Source organism: Salmo trutta, chromosome 12, assembly GCF_901001165.1.
Source record: "Salmo trutta chromosome 12, fSalTru1.1, whole genome shotgun sequence".
NCBI classification, from domain to species: Eukaryota; Metazoa; Chordata; class Actinopteri; order Salmoniformes; family Salmonidae; genus Salmo; species Salmo trutta.
Window position 1 is genome coordinate 53,320,967 of NC_042968.1, and position 14,366 is coordinate 53,335,332.

The following is a 14,366-nucleotide window of genomic DNA, read 5'->3' on the forward strand; positions in this document are numbered from 1 at the left end:
TAGCTAGCTAACTAACGTTAGCTGGCTAGCCAGTTCAAATAATTACCATATCATAGCTGACAACATCTTAACTTTAGCAAATTTGTATTGATTATTACAGGAAAATAAACTCACAAAAATATCATTATTTACAAGTTAATGGTGAGCAAATTAAAGAAAATAGCTTACAGTTGTGTGATGAAATAAAAGTAGGGCATTCTACATGAGGATTTTAGAACTTGAGCATTGTCTCGTTGCTGACTCGGTCAGGTAACCATGACAACGGACGCAGCGACAGGGTCAAAGTTGAACTTTTTTCATCTGTCTGCAACAAGGAAACGGTCAGTCGCAGCGACGGTCTACAGACATTCCACTGGAGTATAAATGAAATATAATTTTAACCAGCGACTCTTGTCACATTCTAATTGTCTAGAGACATGTCAATAGACAAAGTATTAACCAGCTTTAACCCATTCGTTCATACACCACCATGATATACAATAATGCTGTGACAACAAAAAGTCAACAGTCACACATAGGCCTGTTACGGTGACCGTATTACCGCCACACCGGCGGTCATGAAGGCAGTCAAATTCCATGTGACCATTTAGTCACGGTAATTAGGCTTGTTCAAGCTCTGATGCTGCTGAGGGTCATTAGTATTAGCATGTTGCGCAACATTACTATAAGCTGTGCAACTGTGTGAGAAAACTGAGTGATGGCTTCTATTAAAAAGAGGAAGAACCCATCAGCTTTCTATAGGCTTAGGCTACTACATTGATTTCTCAACTTTCATAATATTAAACACATTGCTTCTCTTTACAACAGGAGTATAGCCTACCTGGCTGGCATGAAAATGAACCACGGGAAAGCGTCCTCCATTCGCTATTTAAGTGCTTAGTTGACATGCATTTTAACCCCTGCCCGTTTCGAGACAGGCGCATGATAATGGTCCATTCTAAATCAAAACAAATTGCACACATACATAATTTAGTGTATGTAAAGACAAGATTAAATCAAGAATAATCAGATGGGTGACAATATTAGCCTATCACTTGTGAATTATATATTATCACTTGTGAATGATGCCCAGCATAAGGCAAGAAACAATGGCTTTTTTCTAATCATAGTCGCACACCTCATGTAGTTTTGATAAGGTTTGTATCACAACTAAAGTGGCGAAAATTACTTCTTAAAATTAAGCACATTAATCCACTTTACAAGGGGTGTAGAGCCAACTGGCATACATAAGCAGCGTGTGAGTTTCAAGTTTGGGGAAGATGAATTTCACCATAAAAATTAACCTTCATAATACAAGCATTACATGCATAATCGCATTTCCGGTCATTTGAATCCTACAGACGAAGAACCATATATGTGACAATTTTTCCATTTTAAGATAATCAGTTATTTTTATATTATTAATTGTGTGTACCACATTAGGTGTTTTATGGTTGACAAATAATTCACCATACTCATATCTTCCAACAACAATTGATATTATTTTGTTATTTCAAAAAATACTTATTTTATTGGTGTTTTAATTTTTAGAATGTGGAAGAACAGTATATCTCCAGCGATGATTTCAGTTTGTGGAAGAACAGTATATGTGACATTTTGCATGACACTTGTAAAATGTCCTTTTTTAACACCTGATATGATGTTTTAAGTACTTTCAAGTACAGATGCCCTTCATGTAAATAACTTAAATGCAATATGTAGTTAATTAATTCTTTCTGCACGTCGTGGAACACGCTCTTCCCTGCAGGATACAGTGTAACGTTACATATAACTAGCTAGCTACTATAGCCATGTCGAATCATCCGGTGGATGGACAAAAAGTAGCTAGCTATGTTTCTTCTATAATCTAGCAATAACATTTGTAACGATAGTGTATAAATTAGTAGCCAACGAACTTTAGCTAATATATTTTCTCTATAGTTACAAATTAGACAACCCAGAACATACATGTTAGTTACTGTACTCTATAGCTAGCTAGCTTGATTGTTTGATATACGGTTCTTCCACATACCTCTTTTGGACAGCTTTTCACTGTTTTTTCTTGACCCTTACGATTTGTATAGGGTTTTCCCGCATTCCGTAAGATCTTCCTTTGCCTGTCTTTCCATTCTTTTAGTTTTGTTTTACGTTTCTTTCCCACATTTCGGCGATTTTCATCAGCAACAGAAAAGTTGTGCGCTTGTCCGTCCATTCTGAGTGGTGCACATAAACGGTTATTCCACGAGAGCCTATCTTTAAATTAAAAAATATTGTTAATTAGCGCGTGGAAAGCTTGTGAAACCGGTTCACTATAGAAAAAGGATGTCCAATAATGATTTTTCATGTATATCTCTTTTTTTTGAAAAATGTCACATATGCGGTTCTTCGTCTGTAGGATTCATTTATGATAATGGTGTTTTCCCGCCAATGGAACATTTTGCGCTTCTAGCCTACTGCCGTGTGCGCATTGTTGCGCTTATAATGGGAAGAAATGGCCTAATAGTTTATAAACATTGCGTAAAAATGTTTTTTTTTATGCTAGTGGTATTATTAATTTGAGATCTATCGCATACCACAACTGTCCCAGACGATGTTTGTAATATTTATTTCTCACACAGAAATTTTGTAATATGGGGGATAGTAGATTAGTGCTTTTGCTGTTCGTTAGGTCTATTCATCTTATTGCCTGACGAAAAGTAAATGTGGACAGTTCTTCCATTATCTTGAATATGCACCTTGGAATTGGATAAGGACGCGTGCAGCTGCCTCTCCGGTGTGTCTGTTTTCACCTGTAGCCTATGAGAAAGACCCGATCATGTGATGGAGAGCCATGTGAGTGAGAGGTGCTTCGCAGCACTCAGGGAGAAGGGAATTATAATTATTATATTCAGCCCAAAGGCAAAACGGCCACTGGCCGTAAAAGGCCTGGATTTTTTTAGGGGGCATTACAGCCACATAAAGGGATGCTGTCGGGAAATTCGAGGCATTATCAAGGGCTTGTCAAATTGTGAATGAGAGACTGATGAAGTGTGTACAGCCTGCACAAAAAACAAGGCAGAGCTCATGCCTTTCATGCAACTTTTTTAGAATAATCATTAGTCTCATTATGCAGCCTTTGAATGTATTAAAAATCAAAACATATAGCCCAACAATCGTAGAATAACTAAAGTTACGTTAATAACTCTAAATTATTATTATTACTTATTTTACCTTTTAACCTTTTAACTAGGCAAGTCAGTTCTTATTTACAATGACGGCCTACCCGGGATGACGCTGGGCCAATTGTGCACCGCCCTATGGGACTCCCAATCACGGCCAGATATGATGCAGCCTGGATTCAAACCAGGTACTGCAGTGATGCCTCTTGTACTGGGAAGCGGTGTCTTGCGCCACTCGGGAGCCCAAATGATGCATATAGGAATACCTATTTCTTTGTTAACCGCACTCCCTCAAATCGTTTGGAGAAAATATCCTTTCTATTGTATTGTTTAATTGTATTCCTCATACTGTAAAATACGGAATTCTAAGCAAATCTTGTCTGCTAAATGAACTAGTGTAGACCACAGCCATATGGCATAGCCGTATCAGGACCAAACATGAGGACAACTCAGAGTATACTATTCTGTTCTTCTGAAATAGACTACATTTTCTTCATAATTATCATGTTTCTTTAGACCTGTCTAAAATAAATAAGGGATTTATTGTGAAGGTGTAGACTATATTATTTATTAGAATTTTTTAAATGTAGATGTTCCAAAGGTCTGCATAAGTAGCTGGATGCCAGGAGATGCTAAATGTGTTTATGTTAATTAACGGTCAATTACTGTGAGATCAGAATGTATTTGTTTGACAATCACCGGCTGACGAAATTTCATGACCGCCACAGCCCTAGTCACACAGTGCGGAATAAATTGAATTACACATACGTTTGTTTCATCACAACCGAAGAGCAACATCTGTCTGGTGGAGCCCACAAAGCAATTATTGTTTGAAACAAACAGTTATTTCACCTGCAGCATGGTCAAGAAAGTTAGTGTTTTAAGTTTACAGTTTATTAAACAACTACTGATTTAGAACCACAGAGTTACCACAAGTCAGCACAAAGACAACAGGAGCACTGCCTCCACTATTCCAGCACCATTTCAACTTAAATATTTAAGCATCAATGTGTGCTTAGTTTAAAACACTGAAAACAAACTTAAAAATACCATAAACTATTTAGTCAATCAATCAAATGTATTTATAAAGCCCTTTTTACATCAGCAGATGTCACAAAGTGCTATAAAGAAATCCAGCCTAAAACCCCAAACAGAATGCAATGCAGATGTAGAAGCATGGTGGCTTGGAAAAACTCCCTAGAAAGTCAGAAACTTAGGAAGAAACTTAGAGAGGAACCAGGCTCTGAGGGGTGGCCAGTCCTCTTCTGGCTGTGCCGGGTGGAGATTATAAGAGTACATGGCCATTTAAGGCCAGATTGTTCTTCAAGATGTTAAAACGTTCATAGATGACCAACAGGGTCAAATAATAAGCAGTGGTTGTAGAGGGTGCAACAGGTCAGTACTTCAGGAGTAAATGTCAGTGGACTTTTCATAGCCGAGCAGTCCAATCAATGTTGCTAAATATCATGTGGCTGCCCATCATACTGATTTCTGTGTGTGCGTGCGTGCACGACAATGCATCCTCCTCTCTTCCATGTTTGCAAAACGGTCTATGGCTCTGTCATACAATACACTTTTCGTTTTTGTTGTCATAGGCTACCTACTGTAGCTAAAATGCTTGCTAGCCTAACTTCTTCCCTTGGGCAACAATGAGCCAGCTAAGTTTGCTACCTAGTTAATGTGAGCCTACTAGGCTACATATTAAACTTCAATCATCTCAGGCCAATGGCACAACATATGAATTTATTGTAAGATCAGAGTCGCCATCATAATCATTGGCCTGCATAGAGAATTAACTCAAAACCACAAGTCCAAGTCCCCATCTCCATCCATGGTTAAGGAATGGGTGGATTTAGAAAGCTAGCTACTGCTGGACATCAACACAAGCAGACCAGAAACAGACATGTTTTTCTGAAATAAAATGTTCTTAGGAAGTGATTTGATTGGTTTGAAGCCAAATCCAAACTAGCCACACTTGGGGGACATTTTGCTGCACCAGGACAACCCCCAGTTGAGCTTAGCTCAATGCTGAATGGCGCAAAAAATGATCAAGGGAGGCCAAGTGCTAGCTGGCATCAATCAATCAAATGTTACGGCGGCAACATGTTATACTCTTTTGTTACAGACAGCATCGGATACATTGGCTACAAATGAAATCAAATTTTATTGATCACATACACATATTTAGCAGATGTTATTGCGGGTGTAGCAAAATGCTTGTGTTCCTAGTTCAAACAGTATCTAACAATTCACAATACACAGAAATCTAAAAGTAAAAGAATGGAATTTAAATATTAAGATGAACAATGTCAGAGTGGCATTGACTAAAATACATTAGAATACGGTATATACAGTTAAAGTCGGAAGTTTACATACGCTTAGGTTGGAGTCATTAAAACTCGTTTTTCATCCACTCCACAAATTTCTTGTAAACAAACTATAGTATTGGCAAGCCGGTTAGGAAATCTACTTTGTGCATGACACAAGTCATTTTTCCAACAATTGTTTACAGACAGATTATTTCACTTCTAATTAACTGTATCACAATTCCAGTGGGTCAGAAGTTTACATACACTAAGTTGACTGTGCCTTTAAACAGCTTGGAAAATTCCAGAAATGTATGTCATGGCTTTAGAAGCTTCTGATAGGCTAATTGACATCATTTGAGTCAATTGGAGGTGTACTTGTGGATGTATTTCAAGGTCTACCTTCAAACTCAGTGCCTCTTTGCTTGACATCAGGGGAAAATCAAAAGAAATCAGCCAAGACCTCAGAAAATAAAATGGTAGATCTCCACAAGTCTGGTTAATCCTTGGAACAAACGCCTGAAGGTACCACGTTCATCTGTACAAACAATAGTACGCAAGTATTAACACCATGGGACCATGCAGCCATCATACCGCTCAGGAAGAAGACACATTCTGTCTCCTAGAGATGAACGTACTTTGATACGAAAAGTGCAAATCAAACCCAAAACAACAGCAAAGGACCTTGTGAAGATGCTGGAGGAAACAGGTACAAAAGTATCTATATCCACAGTAAAATGAGTCCTATATCGACATAAACTGAAAGGCCGCTCAGCAAGGAAGAAGCCACTGCTCCAAAACCGCCATAAAAAAAAGCCACACTACGGTTTGTAACCGCACAAGGGGACAAAGATCGTACTTTTTGGAGAAATTTCCTCTGGTCTGATGAAACAAAAATGGAACTGTTTGGCCATAGTGACCATTGTTATGTTTGGAGGAAAAAGGGGGAGGCTTGCAAGCCAAAGAACACCAGGCCAACCATGAAGCACGTAGGTGGCAGCATAATGTTGTGGGGGTTCTTTGCTGCAGGAGGGACTGGTGCACTTCACAAAATAGATGGAATCATAAGGATGGAAAATTATGTGGATATATTGAAGCAACATCTCAAGACATCAGTCAGGAAGTTAAAGCTTGGTCGCAAGTGGGTCTTCCAAATGGACAATGACCCCAAGCATACTTCCAAAGTTGTGGCAAAATGGCTTAAGGACAAAGTCAAGGTATTGGAGTGGCCATTTCAAAGGCTTGACTTCAATCCCATAGAAAATGTGTGGGCAGATCTGAAAAAATGTGTGCGAGCAAGGAGGTCTACAAACCTGACCAGCTCTGTCAGGAGGAATGGACCAAAATTCACCCAAGTTATTGTGGGAAGCTTGTAGAAGGCTACCCGAAACGTTTGACCCAAGTTAAACAATTTAAAGGCAATGCTACCAAATACGAATTGAGTGTATGTAAGCTTCTGACCCACTGGGAATGTGATGAAAGACATAAAAGCTGAAATAAATCATTCTCTCTACCATTATTCTGTCACTTCACATTCTTAAAATAAAGTGGGGATCCTAACTGACCTAAAACAGGGAATTTTTACAGTTTAAATCTTTAAATCTAGTTTAAATCTATTTGGCTAAGGTATATGTAAACTACTGAATTCAACTGTATATGTGAAATGAGTAAAAAATGATGTAAACATTATTACAGTGACTAGTGTTCCATTATTAAAGTGACCAGTGATTCCATGTCGATGCACATACAGTAGGGCAGCAGCCTCTAAGGTGTCGGGTTGAGTAACCGGGTGCTAGCCGGCTAGCGATGGCTATATAACATTCTGATGGCCTTGAGATAGAAACAGCTTTGATGCACCTGTATTGATCTCTCCTTCTGGATGATAGCGGGGTGAACAGGCCGTGATGTAGGTGTTCTGAAAGACAGGCAGTCAAATCAAATCACATATTATTTGTCACATGCTCCGAATACAACAGGTGTAGACCTTACAGTGAAATGCTTCCTTACAAGCTCTTACCAACAATGCAGTTTAAAAATAAAAAAAGGATGATAAGAAATAATAGTAACAAATAATTAAAGAGCAGCAGTAAAATAACAATAGCGAGGCTATATACAGGGGGTACCAGTTCAGAGTCAATGTGCGGGGGCACCGGTTAGTCGAGGTAATATGTACATGTAGGTAGAGTTATTAAAGTGACTATGCATAGATAATAACAGAGAGTAGCAACAGTGTAAAAGATGGGGGGGCAATGCAAATATTCTGGGTAGCCATTTCATTAGCTGTTCAGGAGTCTTATGGCTTGGGGGTAGAAGCTGTTTAGAAGCATCTTGGACCTAGACTTGGTGCTCCGGTACCGGTGGCTGGAGTCTTTGACAATTTTTAGGGCCTTCCTCTGACACTGCCTGGAATAGAGGTCCTGGATGGCAGGAAGCTTGGACCCAGTGATGTACTGGGCCATACGCACTACCCTCTGTAGTGCCTTGCAGTCGGAGGCCGAGCAGTTGCCATACCAGGCAGTGATGTAACCAGTCAAGATGCTCTCGATGGTGCAGCTGTAGAACCTTTTGAGGATCTGAGGACCCATGCCAAATATTTTCAGTCTCCTGAGGGGGAACAGGTTTTGTCATGCCCTCTTGACCACTGTCTTGGTGTGCTTGGACCATGTTAGTTTGTTGGTGATGTGGACACCAAAGAACTTGAAGCAATCAACCTGCTCCACTACAGCCCCATCAATGAGAATGGGGGTGTGCTCGGTCCTCCTTTTCCTGTAATCCACAATAATCTCCTTTGTCTTGATCACGTTGAGGGAGAGGTTGTTGTCCTGGCACCACACGGCCAGGTCTCTGACATCCCTATTGGCTGTCTCGTCGTTGTCGGTGATCAGGCCTACCACTGTTGGTGTTGGAGTTGTGCCTGGCCATGCAGTCATGAGTGAACAGGGAGTACAGACTGAGCATGCACCCCTGAGGGGCCCCCATGTTGAGAATCAGCGTGGCATAATTGTTGTTACCAACCCTTACCACCTGGGGGTGGCCCGTCAGGAAGTCCAGGATCCAGTTGCAGAGGGAGGTGTTTAGTCCCAGGGTCCTTAGTGTGCCCCTGGTGATGTTTTGGGCAGACTGCACCACCCTCTGGAGAGCCCTGCGGTTGTGGGCGGTGCAGTTGTTGTACCAGGCTGTGATACAGCTGACAGGATGCTCTCAAATGTGCTTCTGTAAAAGTTTGTGAGGGACTTAGGAGCCAAGACGAATTTCTTCAGCCTTCTGAAGTTGAAGAGGCACTATTGCTCTGCCTTCACCCCACTGTCTGTGTGGGTGGACCATTTCAGATTATCAGTGACGTGTGTGCCGAGGAACTTGAAGCTTTTCTTTTACATTTTTCTTTTTCTTTACCCCTTTTTCTCCCCAATTTCGTGGTATCCAATTGGTAGTTACAGTCTTGTCCCATCGCTGCAACTCCCATACGGACTCGGGAGAGGCGAAGGTCGAGAGCCGTGCATCCTCCGAAACACAGCCCAGCCGAGCCGCACTGCTTCTTGACACGATGCTGCTGTTTACTATTTAGAAAACTTTTTTTTTACACAAAAGCAGTGCACTGGGACTTTACTTTATTAGCGGACCAAAAATTCTTATCTAGCCAGGGAAAAATACCCTGTCCGTGAACTGCTGGAGCTGCAAGGATGGCACGCTGCCAGCAATGCAACAAGAGACACTCACTGCCACGGAGGAGGAGTAGGGATGCTGTAGATGAGGATGAGCTACGGATGCTATGTGCGTAGTATAGGCCGAGAAAGGATGGACGCAGCCCTGTCCTTGACGATCAGGAAATATTATCCAAAGGGGGGACAGCCAATGTTACTGGGGCAGTCATATGAAAGGTGCCTTGGAGCTTCTAAGCTGAGGGTTCCCAAGTGCAGAACAGCCATGCGTTTATGTTTTGTATCGTTTTTAACCTCTCTGGCGCATGTGGGACGAATTCGTCCCACCTACGTAACAGCCACTTCAATCCAGTGGCGCGATTTTTGAATCGTTTGAAATACTATTACTTCAATTTCTCAAACATATGACTATTTTACAGCTATTTAAAGACAAGAATCTCGTTAATCTAACCACACTGTCCGATTTCAAAAAGGCTTTACAACGAAAGCAAAACATTAGATTATGTCAGGAGAGTGCCCAGCCAGAAATAATCAGACACCCATTTTTCAAGCTAGCATATCATGTCACATAAACCCAAACCATAGCTAAATGCAGCACTAACCTTTTATGATCTTCATCAGATGACACACCTAGGACATTATGTTATACAATACATGCATGTCTGTTCAATCAAGTTCATATTTATATCAAAAACCAGCTTTTTACATTAGCATGTGACGTTCAGAAAAAGCATACCCCCCGCAAACTTCCGGGGAATTTACTAACAGTTTGCTAAATTACTCACGATAAACGTTCACAAAAAGCATAACAATTATTTTAAGAATTATAGATACATTACTCCTCTATGCACTCGATATGTCCGATTTTAAAATAGCTTTTCGGATGAAGCACATTTTGCAATAATCTAAGTACATAGCCCGGCATCACAGGGCTAGCTATTTAGACACCCACCCAGGTCAGCCTCCACCAAAATCACATTTCCTATAAGAAAAATGTTCTTACCTTGCTTGTTCTTCGTCAGAATACACTGCCAGGACTTCTACTTCAATAACAAATGTAGGTTTGGTCCCAAATAATCCATCGTTATATCCAAACAGCGACGTTTTGTTCGTGAGTTCTAGACACTATCAGAATGCTACATCACGGTCTTGCGCATGGCGCATTGGCGTGACAAAACATGTCTAAATATTCCATTACCGTACTTCGAAGCATGTCAACCGCTGTTTAAAACCAATTTTTATGCCATTTATCTCGTAGAAAAGTGATAATATTCCGACCGGGAATATGCAATGAACCTAAACAGCCGAATTAAATTTCTCCTCAGGAGCGAATCGTGCACGCGCCTCATTCAAAGGTCCTCTGATCCGCCACTTACCAAAGGCGATAATCTGTTTCAGCCTGAGGCTGCCTCGTCAACCTTCAGGTATTTCCCGGGTTCTGAGAGCCTATCGGAGCCCTGGGAATTGTCACGTTACAGCTAAGATCCTTACTTTTCAATAAACAGATGCAAGACGCACGACTCCTTGTCAGACAGGGTACTTCCTGCATGAAACCTTGTCAGGTTTTTGCCTGCCATAGGAGTTCTGTTATACTCACAGACACCATTCAAACAGTTTTAGAAACTTTAGGGTGTTTTCTATCCAAACCTGAACAATAATATGCATATTCTAGCTTCTGAGTTGGTGTAGGAGGCAGTTAAAAATGGGCACATATTTTTTCCAAAATTCTCAATACTGCCCCCTAGCCCAAAGGACCAACAAGATGTTTGAATATTAGTCAGATTTACTCAGGGAAAAATATGCCTTCTGTTCCTATACTTCCTCATTGCGTCAGTTTATACACAACTTTATAATCACATCACAGCTCCTTCGATAACACAGCTATTAACCAAAATAACAGTATGATAATTGTAGCCTATTGTCAAAGAAAGAATAGGTAGTACATCACAGTACGTAACAGTGGCATTGGAATTCTATCAATTTTAGAATAAGGCTGTAAGGTAACAAAATATGAAAAAAGTGAAGGGGTCTGCATACTTTCCGAATGCAATGTATATATACTGTATATATAATTTTTGTATTCTTCTAAACATATTTAACAGGCATGGCTGTTGATCGGAGTAATGGCAAATGAGAACTTGGTATGACGGCAAAATTGACTTTGTAGATCTGCATTAGTGTGTGTTGGGAATAGAAATAGTACATGATCATCACACATCATGAGAGGTGTAGGACATGCCGTCATGTTTAACATTGAATGACTAATGCCCTAACTAGTGCCCGTAAACCTGCCTGATTGACCGTGTAGTGACATTACCATTGGTAATGCAAGCAAAGTGATGTGCATAATTATAGAATTATTCTAGAAGGTGAAATAGTCCGTTATAATGCATTATTCCATTCTCTGTAGAAACATTTAGTGAGCAATATAGTTCTGAATAACACCTCATCTGAAAAATACCTCTCTTTTCTTTTTGTCACATGTCTACATTGGCAGAACATCTTGGGATTGAATTTATGGGTATGGATAGTTCCTTTCTCTTTAGTTTGCGGACGTAGGACTAGAAGCTTGAGCCTGCCCCCCACAACTCCAGCCAGTCTCCTTGTGCCAATGAAGGGATCATACAGCCATAACATACCATATATGTTATATAATAATAAACATACATGCACGCTATATATGTACCTTAAATATGCTGCCCATCTATCGAGCCTTTATGCTGTTATTCTGGCCTCATGCCCAAAAATGGAAATGTGATTAATGTCATATAGTTCCACTCAAGTTCGAAGCCGCATGGTGTAGCCAACATCTACAATGCTTGGTAATGACACCTTCAATTATACATTTCTGGAAAACCTTGATGTGTTAGGGTATAGTCAAATTAACCTGCACACATACAAACAAACGACGAGTAGGTCCTCAAAATACCACCACACACATTAGGTTCTAATATGTCCACCATAAACTCACATTAGACTCATTCAAACGTGTGAGCTACAGTAGACTATCTCTTGTTGTTGTGTCAAACACACATTAGGTAGTGTAGGTGCCCAGAGAGACTGCAGTGTGTTTATGCTGTATGTTCAGATCCCTTCAGCTCTTGCTTTTGCCTTTTCCTTGCATCTCCCCTGATCCCTCCTCTGTTCCAACCAGTATTTAGCATGTCATGCCAACTATGCTGACAGCATCCTCCCTCGCTACCCATTCATTTAATCTCCTTCTTTCCTGTCTTCCTATTTCCTACTGTACCATGTGGATGTACTGTATGTATGTGTCCAACAGTATCCCCTTTGTTTTCCTGTCATCTCATGCTTCCTTCCCTTGTCTCATCAGTGATGCCAGTTTTTGCTGTAGGTCTTTTAAGTGATCTTGATGTTAACTCTGAACAATTTACCAAATAATTGTTCTTCATTTTTTTATAAATGGTTGTTTCTAGCATCATTTGTTCACAGGACACGTAATACTGAGGCAAACCGACCAATTTTTTTTAAACGGAGTAGAGTACAAACTAGGTGCGATTACTGAACAGTTCATATAATTACACACTTCACTTGATCCCCTAATCTGGTGACTTGTAACCTATAAATATTTTGAAACACAAATGCTCCATAATTCCAAGCGCTGGGTCCTGTGAACAAACAATGTTGCACTGTTTGCAGTATTAGAATATTAACATTACACAAAGGAATGATTTTAATTGTCTTGATGAATAACAATATCTTATATACAGTATGCATCTGTTGTATTAGTAACACCTGGTCTGGTTAGAATGCCTAGTCATGATTACTGAGCCCGACCTTGAACTAACACTTCCTCGCTTTCCGACTGGATTTAGCAGAACTGCCTCCTCAGATCAATGTATTCGATTTCCTCCATCTCGGTCAACAGCCAACACCCACTAATACAATGTTATATCTGGGCCTCGTTCAGCAGCCAAACATTGTTTAACATTGCAGAAAGAAATGCCATGAATAAAGCCAACGTGATTCCTCTAAAACGTTGTGCCCCGGTTTGTTTGTTTGTTTCTGTGAATGTATAACCCTAATACATAACCTAAAACACGTTTGTTTGTTTCCCTTGGGATTTCCAAGTAGAGTTTGGTTTGTGTAACAGTAAGGCCTGCATGTTGTGGAGTTTTAAGAATGCATTGTCCTCTTTTCCAGAAGCCGAGGAGCTGTATCAGAAACGTGTATTAACAATAACAGGAATCTGCATTGCACTCCTAGTGGTTGGAATCATGTGTGTGGTTGCCTACTGCAAAACAAAGTAATTCACGTCACATTTTTACACTAAACTCAAAATCATTATTTACTAGTATCCTTATTACGTAATTTGTAGTTTTCTCTGAGGTAATAGCCTGCACATCTGAACATTTAAATATTTTTGGGGGTCGATCACAACCTCTGATGTCAATCTTTGACAAAATCTGTCATCCCTCTGATTTTTGGATTGGCTAAATGGCTGGTCAGTCTTACAATGCAGTTTGTCTTTACGTGCACAGAAAGCAGAGGAAAAAGCTCCATGATCTTCTGAGGCAGAGCCTACGAAATGAGAGAAACACCATGGCTAGTATGGCTAATGGACCTCCGATTTATAACCCTTCCCTTGAAAACGTCCAGTTTGTCAATGTAAGTCACTCACGTAGCTAGCTTACATCTTAAAATGGTGACTAAGCAACTCTCACGTTAACTTTCAAATATACATTGCCTTCAGAAAGTATTCTCAGCCCGTGACTTTTTCCACATTTTGTTGTGTTACAAGGTGGGATTAAAATGTGTTTAATTGTCTTTTTTTGTCAATGAGCTATACAAAACACTCTAACATTTGTAAAAGAATTCTAACATTTGTAAAAAAATAAATATATATAATAATAATACACTAGTATATCTTGATTACATTTGTAACATTTGTTAAAAAAATATATGTAATAATAATAATAATACACTAGTATATCTTGATTACATAAGTATTCAACCCCCTGAGTCAATTCATGTTAGAAACACCTTGGGAAGCGATTACAGCTTTGAGACTTTCTGGGGAGTCTCTAAGAGATTTGCAAATCAAATCAAATGTACTTATATAGCCCTTCTTACATCAGGTGATATATCAAAGTACTGTACAGAAACCCAGCCTAAAAGTCCAAACAGCAAGCAATGCAGGTGTAGAAGCACGGTGGCTAGGAAAAACTCCCTAGAAAGGCCAAAACCTAGGAAGAAACCTAGAGAGGAACCAGGCTATGAGGGGTGGCCAGTCCTCTTCTGGC

At 40.0% G+C, this 14,366-nt stretch overlaps 1 protein-coding gene across 7 annotated transcripts in view; it reads left to right on the plus strand.

Moving 5' to 3' along the window:
• The window catches only part of LOC115203779 (pro-neuregulin-1, membrane-bound isoform-like), a 127,751-nt gene that overhangs the window by 96,720 nt on the left and 16,665 nt on the right, over positions 1-14,366 (plus strand). For 5 of the 7 annotated variants that reach the window (XM_029768763.1, XM_029768759.1, XM_029768760.1 and 2 more), the window contains 2 exons: positions 13,267-13,369; positions 13,605-13,731. The exons of 1 other annotated variant lie outside the window; for it this stretch is intronic. In XM_029768763.1, the coding sequence (XP_029624623.1) occupies positions 13,267-13,369; positions 13,605-13,731 (230 nt within the window). The remainder of the gene's footprint in view (positions 1-13,266; positions 13,370-13,604; positions 13,732-14,366) is intronic. One more of the 7 variants, XM_029768761.1, reaches the window with a different exon arrangement.